Source organism: Lipotes vexillifer, unplaced genomic scaffold (assembly GCF_000442215.2).
Source record: "Lipotes vexillifer unplaced genomic scaffold, Lipotes_vexillifer_v1.1 scaffold1993, whole genome shotgun sequence".
NCBI classification, from domain to species: domain Eukaryota; kingdom Metazoa; phylum Chordata; class Mammalia; order Artiodactyla; family Lipotidae; genus Lipotes; species Lipotes vexillifer.
In genome coordinates this window covers 37,931-50,301 of record NW_006770701.1, presented here as the reverse complement: position 1 = coordinate 50,301, position 12,371 = coordinate 37,931, and the positions used below count along the sequence as shown (strand labels likewise).

The window sequence follows — 12,371 nt, the reverse complement described above, 5'->3', positions numbered from 1 at the left end:
CACAAGGGTTAACTGTGATTTTAAATTCCTTTTCTCCTCCTGTAGAATCCCTTTTAAGCTATTCCAGGAAAATTACTAATATACTTCCAGGTATTAAACTTCTGTGTCATAACATGTAAAATACAATAGAAATTTTTATATTTTCTCATATTTTATTGCACAGTATAAACTTGATTAAAATGCACTAAGTAACAGCATGTGTTTAAATCAACACTAACTTAAAATGTTACGTAGGAAATAGCATAACTTACTTTAAGATATTCCAACTCAGTACGAAGGTGAGCAGTTTATTTCTGAAGGTTTAGATATTTTCACTGTAGTTTATTATCAAAGCAAACAAAATATTTTGGTCTCTTTCTTCACCTTTGATTCTTTTTCATTCTTCTTCTTTAGTTCACAGTGTCATAGAAGTGTAAAATAACACTGATAGAAACCACTCTAAAACATATGGCTTTATATACATAAAAAATTCAATAATGTTGCCACAACCCCTAATACAGAGTGATTCTTATTTATCTACTAGTATCCAGAATAAACTTCTGTACATATTAAATTGTTCAAGTATATCTAGAGCAGTGCTTATAAAAGTGACGTCCCACTGCTACATTAATGGCCATCTCTTTGAAGACTGCTTCAAATTTCAACACAATTAAGGTAGAGTTCTAAAATTGTTTGCTTTTACAACTTATCATACATCCTCACATATTCTAAAATGCTCCAATGAGCCAAACATCTAATTTAATTTACATCTAGCTGAACATCCCTTTTGTACAGCACCAGTGGTTAAATTAAAAATGCATCTGACTAACCAAATGTTCTCTTCCTTCCGTTAGTTACAGTTTGTTATTTATTTATATAACTCTGAACCCAAACTGAAAATGAAGACAACTCAGGTCAAACTCTTTCACCCTAAATAAACATTTCATTCACTTTACACTTAAATACCTAATTGTTTTCGTATAGTGTATGTTTCTCAGTAACAATGATACAATTAACTAAGCCAAAGACCAACTTCTCATCTTTGAGGATTAGGCAAGTCGGATAGGATTCTCCAGGTTTGCTTTAAAACTTTCCAGAAACCTGGTAGCCAGTTCATCATCTACCACTCGGCTGTCACTGGACATTGTGACCATTATGAGCTGGTGTTGCTGCAGTTTGGCATTACCCTCTTCATCCTGAGTGAGCTTCAGCACAGGTCGGAATCTCCCAACAGCCAAAATGCAGGCCTGAGGAGGGTTGATCACTGCAGTAAATTCATCGATGCCAAACATCCCCAAATTGGAAATACTAGGGGAAAACAAAAAGCTCTGAAGATGGCATGTCCTTTCCCTGAGTCATATATTTTTACTTTATTAAAAACCTGTGCCACAGAACCTTATTCCAAGTTACTCAAAGACCAAAGACAAAGAATACCATTTACAGTAGGATCAAAAAAACAAGTATCAGCACACAAATATTGTATCTAATGTAAACATTTATTCAGCATTGAACTCAAAGTCCTAGGCAGAGGAATATGGCAAGGAAAAGAAATAGAAGGTATGAAGACTAGAAAAAAGAAATAAAACTTTATTATTCACAGATGAACTGATTGTGTACAAAGAAAATCTAAGCCTCTATAGATAAACTAGTAAGATTAATAAATGAATTTAGCTTAGTCATTAGATAATAAGTCAATATAAAAATGTATATCTATATACAAGTTGCTTTCATTAGAAAATAATACCATTCACAACAGTATACAAAATATCTAGGACTAAATCTAATGAAACAGGGCTTCCCTGGTGGCACAGTGGTTGAGAGTCCGCCTGCCGATGCAGGGGACACGGGTTCGTGCCCCGGTCCGGGAAGATCCCACATGCCGCGGAGCGGCTGGGCCCGTGAGCCATGGCCACTGAGCCTGCACGTCCGGAGCCTGTGCTCCGCAACGGGAGAGGCCACACAACAGTGAGAGGCCCACGTACCACAAAACAAAAAACAAAAAAACAAAACATACATAAGACCTCTAAACAAAAAAATATAAAACACAACTGAAAGAAATCAAAGAACAAGTAAACAATGGTTTATACCACGCTCATTCACTGGAAGACTCAGTGCTATAAGGATGTCAATTCTCCTTAAACTTAAATTGATCAAACAATTCAACGCAATCCCAATAAAAATCTGAGCAAGATTAGTGTGTGTGTGTGTGTGTGTGTGTGTGTGTGTGTATGAAAAACGACAAGTTGATTCTAAAATTTATTTGGAAGTACAAAGCCAGGAAAGACAATCTTGATGGTGAACAAATTTGGAAGACTTTCATTATCATATATCAAAAGTTATAGTTTGCTGGTATTAAGCAAGGGAAGGACAAACAGGTCAATTGAAAAGGAGAGAGAATACAGAAAAGGACCAAACACACTTGGTTACCTTCTCGATGCTACAGAGAAGTAGTAATCTTTTCAATAATTGAGGCTTAGTCCATTAATTATCCACAAAGGGAAAAAAAGAGAATCGTGACCTTACTTCCATATCAAAGACAAAATCTAATTTCAGATGAACTGCAACCTACATGTGAGAAGTTACAAAGCTTCTGAAGATAACACAGAAGAATAACTTCATGACTCTGGGATAGACAATAATTCCTAGCAGAAAACAAAGAGTACTAACTATAAAGAAAAATACCGATAAATAGGATTTTATTAAAATTCAGAACTTCTGTTCATTAAAAAACACCATCAAGAAAGTTTCAAAGGCAAGGTACAAAGTGGGAAAGGTATTTCAAATAATATATATCCTATAAAAGTCTGTGTGTCAGGAAAAAGGAACTACTATAAAACATTTTAAAAAACAGACACAAAACTTCAACAGGTATTTTATCCGATGAGTTACCAGATACCCAAATGGCTGACAGATAAATGAAAACAGTATTCAACATCATTAATTTGCATTTCTCTGACCACAAAGAGTACCACTACACACACCAAGATTCATTAAAATTTAAAACCTAACAATATTAAGAGTTAACAAGAATATGAAGCAACAGGAACTCTTTATACACTGTTGATGGAAGAAAAAAATGGTAGAACCATTTTGGAAAACTATCTGGCAGGATCTACTAAAGTGATAAACCCAGCAATTCTGCTTTCAGGTCTATACAACAAAAACATGTACATATAGTCACCATGAGACACTAACAAAAATGTTCACGAGCACCAAACTGTGAACAACACAAATGCCCAACAGTGAAATGGACACTAGCATATTTATACAGCATACTACAGAATACTATAACGCAATAATAAATAAATGACTGCTTCACACAACGACATGCATGGTTCATCTCACAGACGTTAATGTTGAGCGAAAGAAGTCAGACATTGAAAAATACGTATTTATGTAAAGATCAAAGTTGGCAAAACAAGAACTTTGGTGATAATTTTCAGAATCACGGTTACCCTCAAGGGGGTGAGAATTAGGAAGGGTAAAGGGAGGCTTATGGGATGCAGATAATGTTTATTATCTTGCTTTGGTTGGTTACACAGCTTTCTTCACTTTATAAAACATTCCAGCTACACTCCGTGTACTGTACTGTAAGTTATACTTAAACAAAAATAGAGCTGATAATAACTCGAGTCTATGTGTTAATATTTTACCCCGAAGGACCTTAAAATAAATCACAAGTAGAAAAAAAACAGCTGACGTTCATAAATCTATTGTATGTCAGACCCTGAATGTCATTCTATGAACATCTAAATGGGTTAACTAGCTAACCCTAATGGCTTCCTACTAGCTTTGATTCCTATCAAAGACTAACTAGTCTGAAGAACATTTTCACATATTCTCTTGTCTAAATAAAGTATGATATTTAGCTTAAATTTTTAAAGAAATGCTTCAGAAAATAAACGAAAACAGATTAACAAGGACTTCATAAGTCTTATGTCTGATACCACAAATAATTAAGTTTAAATTTTACCTAAAAGATCCTCCTTGGTATTCTTCAGGTAACAGTTTTCCATCTCTAGCTTTCTTTGATAGAGCCTGAGAAAAATACAAACAGAGCATGACAACCAACACTACATTATATGGCTGATTTTGTCACTTAAAAATATGTTTATAGGGTACGCTCTCATCTTTGATATGCCTTGACTTGACTTTATAAGAGACTATATATACATACGTATGTATATATATATTTTAAAATTATATATATAAAATTTTCTCTAACACACTTAAAAAATGAGTAAGTTAGAGCACAGATAATCCAAGAAGCTATACACATGTGAATCAGAACTCTAGAAAAATCATTTCCCTTTAAAAATTCTTCAAATATTGGAATTACCTTGTACACTATGCAGAATGTTTCAGTGTTTTTTTTTCCATTTTGCCTATAAAATTTTTTCTTGTAAGACAAAGTATTAGAAGAGCCTTTCTTGTTACTCTAGTAGCTTTTAAATAAATTGTTCAACGGCAACAATCTCACAACCAACACATCGATTTTCATTTCAGTGTTTGCTTCTTTTTTACCCATAACATATATATAAAACTTCAAACAGTTGTTAAAAAAAACAGAGAATTTTATAGTTACTTTTCAGTATTATATGCATCTTCTGTATTGTTAGTCTTTGCAACTGATTTTTAAATGTCTGTTTAACATTCTAAATACTGCATCTGCCACAATTTAGTCATTTTCCTCGTGTTGTAGTTTGGTTCATTTGTTTCTTTTGAATTCCTTCATATAAATTCTCAGAAATGGAATTACAAAGCCCTAGAAAATGAACTTTTTTTTTTGGTTCTTGATCATATAGCTAAAACATTTCCTGTGAGCTAGTCTACCCTGCTACAAGGAATGTAAAAATGTAGTAATTTCATTACACCCTTGACAAAACTGATGTCTAAAAACTTACAGAGGGAAAGACAGATAACACTTTGAGAGCTATATGAGGAAAAGTAGTTGAATTTCCCTCTACTTGCAATTAACCACACATCTTAATTTTTATTTTTCAATGCTTCAAAAGCAAGGGGACAGAGTCGGAGTCTTTACATACGAAAAATTAATGAAGAATTACTATATGAGGGGGACAGTAGAGATAAGCTACTGTCATTGGGCAGATGATATAAATCTGGGGTTTACTTAATATTCTGTATTGTATAGCTAACAAAAGGTACAATTACAATCCCCACTGAAAACTACTTAATTTTGAACCATAGATGATTTAATTTTTGAAAAATAAAACATTCTTTAAAAATCAAAAAACGATCTCAACATATCACTGTGACTTACTGCCAAATGAATCAATTACAGATTTATATTATTTGGATATAGTTACTTATAAAACTATTTAGATCCAGAATGAAAAAAATAAGAGATGAATTTAGACTTGTATAGTCCTTGGAATATTAGAAGTAGAGAGGACAATCTACAAATGCGTTTCTCCTGCCTTAAGCAATATAATAACTTCACATGATCTGAACAAGCAAATATCACATGAACTTTAAAAGGCATTTCTCTAAAGGCAGATGATCACAACACATCCTGATGAGTTACCAGGCTACAACAAATAAAAAACATATTCATTAAAAAAAAAACAACAGATGATAAGCAAATGTAATACACTTTAAGAAAATCTCTATAGACCCAAAACATCAGCAGGATATTCCTGTCTACGAACTCCTAAGAGCGTGGAATAAGAATAGATTCTGATGAGGACCACTGGTTTTGAAAGTAACTAATTCTCACTGGTATTTCCTGGGAATGTGAACTTAAAAATCAAAGCTCGTGTTTCCTGAACCACCCAGTTGACAAGACGTAATACAAGCTGACTAGCAAATATTTCTAAAATATATCACATGCCTTACTAATTTATTCAAAAAATTTACTGGGTACTAAGGAGCTAAACTTTGCCTCTGCCTCTTAAAACTGTTGAATCTGGCCTACTGCCTGCGTTCTGCCTATTCAGTGTGATGTTTTTGGTGAGAGCTGACTCTTCCATATTGGACCCCAGGAAAAAGAAAGCGCTTTTGCTTCTGGAATACCAAGTACTTCTAGTGGTCTCGATTGTAGAGAGGAAATGAATAAACTTTTAAGAATAAAATGCTGTGAAAAGTGAGGTCTGTCCATTACCACTTTAATAGAGATATAGTTTCAGCTTTAACTTTAAAATTTATCTAAAATACCATCTCTAGAGTTGCATTATAGACTTTGGGAAACAAAGCAGCCAACTTGAACACAGCTGGCCTTAACTTGTACACATGTTATTTCTGAATTTTTAAATGTTAAATGTTCTTAAAATGGGTTGTACCTGGATAAAAGCTTAAAAGTCTATATACGTAATTCATAAGCACTTGAAAATACCAAAAATATATATTACGGGCACGCACACACACCTATCTCACAGTGTGGCAGAGTATGCTAACCTACCTTCACAGAGTCAGCAATCTCTGGCAGACCCTTAGCAGCAGCATCTTTGATGACTGGTGTAATTAACCCTTTATCTGTTGCCACAGCCACTGAAATGTCAATAAAGGGCAGTTGCTTTGGGCTCTCTCCATCCCAGCTTACATTAACACTCGGCATTTGCTAGAAAGCAGAGTAGAGAAAAATGTTGCTAAAGAAGTAGCTTTAGACCAAGGTTGTTATGGAAAAATAACTAACGTTATTATGTAGTTTTGAAAGTGAACATAGCTAGACTGAAGGAAATAAATAAAACTTCGATTTGAAAAAAGTGGTTTGGACCTCTATATTAAATATCTTTTATGTTTGGGAAGAACAATTAAACATACCATCTTTTTTGAAGCAAGCTTGAGGAAATTCTGATGATGTACCCATGTTTTGATCTCTTTATATCATGGTTAAGAAAAGGGCTTCCTTTGTTAAACCTAATTGCTAGGAAGTATTTAACGTTTGTTAACCTTCCTGTCTCATATGATGACCGACATGACCTTGAGGAGAAGAGGGGAGGGGCAGAGGGGTAGTGACATCCAACCACATTACTTCTATGGTATGAGGAAGCCTGACTTTCTAGTGCAGCCCTGGGAAATATTAGCAGGCCCTTAATAAATGACTTCCCTATTTAAGAGAGATTTCCTAGGCTTCATAAACATATGCTATATACTATATACGAGCATGTATATATTTAATATACATACAGTTACACTGAGGATGAAAAAAACCAGAGGAGATGACTAAATGCCTGGAAACAGTGTGTATCGATAATGTTGCCAGACATCACCGGAGAAAATGATGCTGAAAAACAGATATCAAAAACTAATTTCTCTTCTGAAAAATTCATTGCTTTCTGCAGAGTAAGATCCAAGCCTCCCAGCATGTCATTTAAGCACGGCAATCCACAATTTGATTCCATCCAATCTAATTTTACTCCTGACCACTCCCCTAAGATGAATTTCCACTTTACTCAGGCTTCTCATTCTTATGCTACACTCATTTCTATTTCACCACTGTTCACCTGCAATTTTCACTTCTTCTTTCAAGGCTCAACTCTTTCATTCAACAATGCCACTATGCCAAAATAATAAAGTCCCAATCTCCCAGAAGATTTTTAATTCTTCATGGACAATGAAGTAAAAGAAGAGAACAAAACAAAACAAACAAACCCTCACAAATGAAGAACGTCTGGCAAATAAATTTAATTAGAAAAGTTATGTAATAAAAACCTCTAGGATAAAGCCTAAGTTGTATTCAAAGGAAAATTCATCTTAAACTTCCTTATTAATAAAAAATAATTATAATGAATTACACATTCAAGTTTTCTAACAAGATATTTCCAACCAAAATAAACCTAGGGAAATGAAGGAGGGAACACATAATGAAACAATGTAAAAGGAGTGATAAAGCAAATATGCAATAATAAAAGTGAGACAGAGTTCAGAATAAACCCAGGCACTGAGGACATTAAAATAATTATAAGAAACAAATTCAAATAACTCTAGGCTAATAAGTTTGGAAATCCAGGTGAGATGAATGATTTCCTGGGAATATGTAAATTTCTAAAATTGATTCAAGAAAAAGCTGAAAACCAAACAGCTTGGTAATTATAGGGGAAAAAAATGGGAAAGCTGCCAAGGCCCCTTCCTCAAAATAGAACTAGGCTCCGATATTTTTACTGGTGAATTCTATAAAACTTCAAGAAATACAAATCTTTGTAATACTGAAACAAGCACAGAGAAAGGAAAGGGAAAAATACAACCAAATTCATTTTATGAAGCAAATGATTTAGAAAGAAGAAAAGCCTGAAAAAGCGAGCACACAATTTAAATTACAATTACTTACGGTTTCTGATACGAAATTATAAAATGAAATCTTAACAAATAGTTAATGGACCACTAGAGACTCACTTGAAGAAGGCAAGAATGATTCATAATTAGAAGATCATTAATATAAATCAAAATATTATTCGGTCAAAAGAGAAAAACCATACGAACACTGAGATACCAAACGACTGAAAAGGCATGCCTTTAAAATTCTCTATAGTTGTACTCTCCAAGAACTAAAAATAAATTCCTTATAAAAATACTTTAAATACAGCACTTAGTAAGCAGTGATGCAGAAAATAGTGTAGTTATAGAAAGAAGGCATGACAGCAAATGGTGCTGAGCAGGGATTCAGGAAGCCCAGGCTTTGGATTTACATCTCCAGTCGGACACCTCGCTGAACTGCAGGCTCTGACGTTCACCTGCCTTCCTGCCACCCCACTGGGACACTATGAGGCTTCCTGAACTTAATTTGTCCTAAACTGAAGTCTAGATTCCCTGCCTCAAACCTGCTCCTCTCCCAGTCTTAGTACATGGGAAATTCCATTCCTCCCACTGCTTGGACCAAAACCCTTGTCCTTCTTTCTCTCACATTCCACATCCAATCCACCAGCAAACCCTGGTGGTTCTGCCTTTGAAACGTAACCACTTCCACCCCTGCCTCTCCGCAAGCTGTGTTCCACACAACCGCCGCAGCAGGCTCTCCTTTTTCTTTTTAAAGTTTTAAGCCAGATCATGTTAATCCTTCGCTCAAAACCCTCCAAAGACTTCCTCCTCCTTCCCATGGTCACCAAGGCCTCTCGTACTTCGGGACCCCCTTAGCCCCTCTCCCTCTTCTTTTATGTTTAATCTCATCTCTTATCCTCCTACTCTCACTAATTCCACTCCAGGCACACTTCATCCCCAGCACCATGTCTCTGGGTGACACAATCCACTCCTCACAGCCTCTGTGTTTGCTCTTCCCTCTGCCTGGAGCATTCTACCACATCTCTACATGGTTTTCGCCCTCTCTTTCCACAGGCCTTGTTGTCTCAATTATCATCCTGCCAGAGAAGCCTTCCTTGGCTAACTTTTGAAAATAACACCTCTAGCTCTTCTGTTCCCTTAACCTGCTTTCTTTTTCTCCTCAGCACTTTCACTATCTGACATATATATTTGTTTGCCTCTCCCAACTAGAATATAAGCCCCATGAGAGCAGAAAATATGTAGGCTTTTGCTCACTACTATATCTCTAGTATTTAGCACATGCTAGGGGATCAATTAGTATCTGTGGAATAAATGGTCTTTATTCTGCTGTAATTAGTTGTAAGCCTTTGTGATTCTCAGTTTCTCCATCTGCAAAACTGAGTGAGATTAAATAACATAATATTTTTAGCATTAAAATTATAAAATTTTTGTCACTTAAAAATAAGAGTTCTGGGCTTCCCTGGTGGCGCAGTGGTTGAGAGTCCGCCTGCCGATGCGGGGGACACGGGTTCGTGCCCCGGCCCGGGAAGATCCCACATGCCATGGAGCGGCTGGGCCCGTGAGCCATGGCCGCTGAGCCTGCGCGTCCGGAGCCTGTGCTCCACAACGGGAGAGGCCACGACAGTGAGAGGCCCGCGTACCAAAAAAAAAAAAAAGAGTTCTATTTATCATATAAAATCCCAAGATGTGAGACTACTTTGGAAGCCAAAATTATTTGGGGTTTGCTACTTACTTTAAGGGTAACAGCTGCTGCCTTGATGATGAAATCGTTTACTGATACTTTGATGTCATCTGAAAGAAAAACAAGTATATTAAAATTAGTGTTCATAATAAAACATTTAAATTAACCATTATGATTTCAAACTTTTAAATTATGGACTGCACTGACAAACAATGATAAAAAATATTACAGGTTTTGTTCGCTTAGTCATTGTTCCTCTGAGTAGAAAAACTTGCATTATATGAGGTCCTGGATAAATAATATTAACCATGAATATAAAAGTTTTCTCCTGATCCTGATTACAGTTCTTTTAAACTGCTCAGATAGCAAACACAAGAACTTAAAAGACACATGACAACCATAATCAGAGAGAAAAGATCCAAGTCCCATGTCTTGAAAAAGACAAATGGTCTGTCCATGGCACATATAGTCAGGAAGTTTACAAGATGATTCATTTTCTTCCCACATCCTTTTCAAACGTCCGTACTCTGTGTATTCTTTATAATACATGGATTATATTAGAACAGTGGTAGCTGTAGTCACTTTAAAGAAACAAACATAGATATATATAGAGAGAGCGGGGACGTTCAGAAATTTCTTTTCACTAACAAAGTGAAAAGAAATGTACAATGAAAAAATTTAAGATCACTGCATTAAATAAGAGCTGCTTTTTAACTTAACAAAACAGGATATAGCAAATGCCAAAGATGAAGCAATGCTGGCGTGGGTCTTAATGCAATGAATAAAATGAGGTTCTCTGTCTAGTTTTTTTTTTTTTTTTCTCTGTCTAGTTTTATGGTGAATCCATTTAAATCAATTTCCTTCCAGTATAATGTTTTAAGATAAAGCTGGGGTCCCCTCCCTTCCCAAAGAGCTGATCTTAATGAAAGCATTTGGTTTATACCTCTGCTTTTCCCAGTGCGTATGAAAGTGTTGAAAATGTAAACTACATTTGATTCTTTATTGCAACGGCTTCTACAAAAAGACTTTAAGATGGTATCTAGTCAGTTGATGGTATGTGGCAGGATACACAAATCCTATACTCTACTATGATGGAACTTTACCTGAATGATATCTCATTCCAAAGGCATGCTAAGATTTCAGAAAGGGATTAGATGTATTTCCATAAACCTAAATACTGTCAAATTGTCATGGTAACTGTCTAGTACACAGCTCCTACAATTCAGATCTCCAGAAACACAAACATTTTTGTTTGTTTAAAACTCCTTTGGGAGTAGAAAAACAAACGGATTTCCAGTGCTTAGAGACTTAATGATACCCACATACAGAAAATTTGGTCTGCATAAATTCAAATATGCAGACAGAATATTTTATGAACACACTGTGCTTACCTCTCATGCCTCTTTCAGCCTCCTTCTCACTTTACCTACTATCCATAGGTGTCCACAGTGAAGACTTCCCAAACCATTTACCAGCTGATGATTTCCAAATCTACTGCCCAAGTCCATAGTCCTCATTTAAAATTCCCTGCCCTCATCATACTCCTACATTTGACCACTTTCTTCATCTTGAAACACATTCTCTTTCTGACTTCTGTGTCACAGACTCTCCTGGCTTTATTCCACTCTCTGCTTACTTACTTTCAGTCCCTTTCTCTCAATGTTGACATCTCCCCAGATGAGAACTTTCAGTTTGATACCATTTATATGATAATGATTCCTCCAAATTCTTTTTAAAGAAGATGTTGGGGGTAGGAGTTTATTAATTAATTAATTTATTTTTGCTGTGTTGGGTCTTTGTTTCTGTGCGAGAGCCCCCTCCAGTTGTGGCAAGTGGGGGCCACCCCTCATCGTGGTGCGCGGGCCTCTCACTATCGCAGCCTCTCTTGTTGCGGAGCACAGGCTCCAGATGTGCAGGCTTAGCAGTCGTGGCTCACGGGCCTAGTTGCTCTGCGGCATGTGGGATCCTCCCAGACCAGGGTTCGAACCCATGTCCCCTGCATTAGCAGGCAGATTCTCAACCACTGCGCCACAGGGAAGCCCGATTCCTCCAAATTCTATCTTGAATCCTGGTGTATCTGGAGCTTCAGACTCATACACCCTCTTTCTCACATGACATTTTCTATTACGTGTCTGATAGGCATCCCAAATCTAATATGTGCAAAGGAGATTTTTTTCAAGTTCCTTTATTTTTAAATAAAATTTAAAACATACAGAAAAGTTTTTTTTTTGCTTTTTTTTTTGGTGGACATTTTCAAACATACAGAAAGACCACTGGTGACATTTATTAAGAAGAGAGTAGGGCTTCCCTGGTGGCGCAGTGCTTGGGAGTCCGCCTGCCGATGCGGGGGACGCGGGTTCGTGCCCCGTTTCGGGAGGATCCCGCGTGCCGCGGAGCGGCTGGGCCCGTGAGCCATGGCCGCTGGGCCTGCGCGTCCGGAGGCCTGTGCTCCGCAAATGGGAGAGGCCACAGCAGT

The 12,371-nt window shown here is 36.5% G+C and overlaps 1 protein-coding gene across 1 annotated transcript in view; it reads right to left on the bottom strand.

Moving 5' to 3' along the window:
* Window positions 1-234: 234 nt before the first annotated feature.
* Window positions 235-12,371, bottom strand: part of PDHX (pyruvate dehydrogenase complex component X) — a 40,217-nt gene continuing 28,080 nt past the window's right edge. The window contains exons 7-10 of the mRNA XM_007446328.1: window positions 9,947-10,005; window positions 6,398-6,556; window positions 3,953-4,017; window positions 235-1,287 (exon numbers count right to left, since the gene is read on the bottom strand). Of these exons, the coding sequence (XP_007446390.1) occupies window positions 1,029-1,287; window positions 3,953-4,017; window positions 6,398-6,556; window positions 9,947-10,005 (542 nt within the window). The 3' untranslated portion in view covers window positions 235-1,028. The remainder of the gene's footprint in view (window positions 1,288-3,952; window positions 4,018-6,397; window positions 6,557-9,946; window positions 10,006-12,371) is intronic.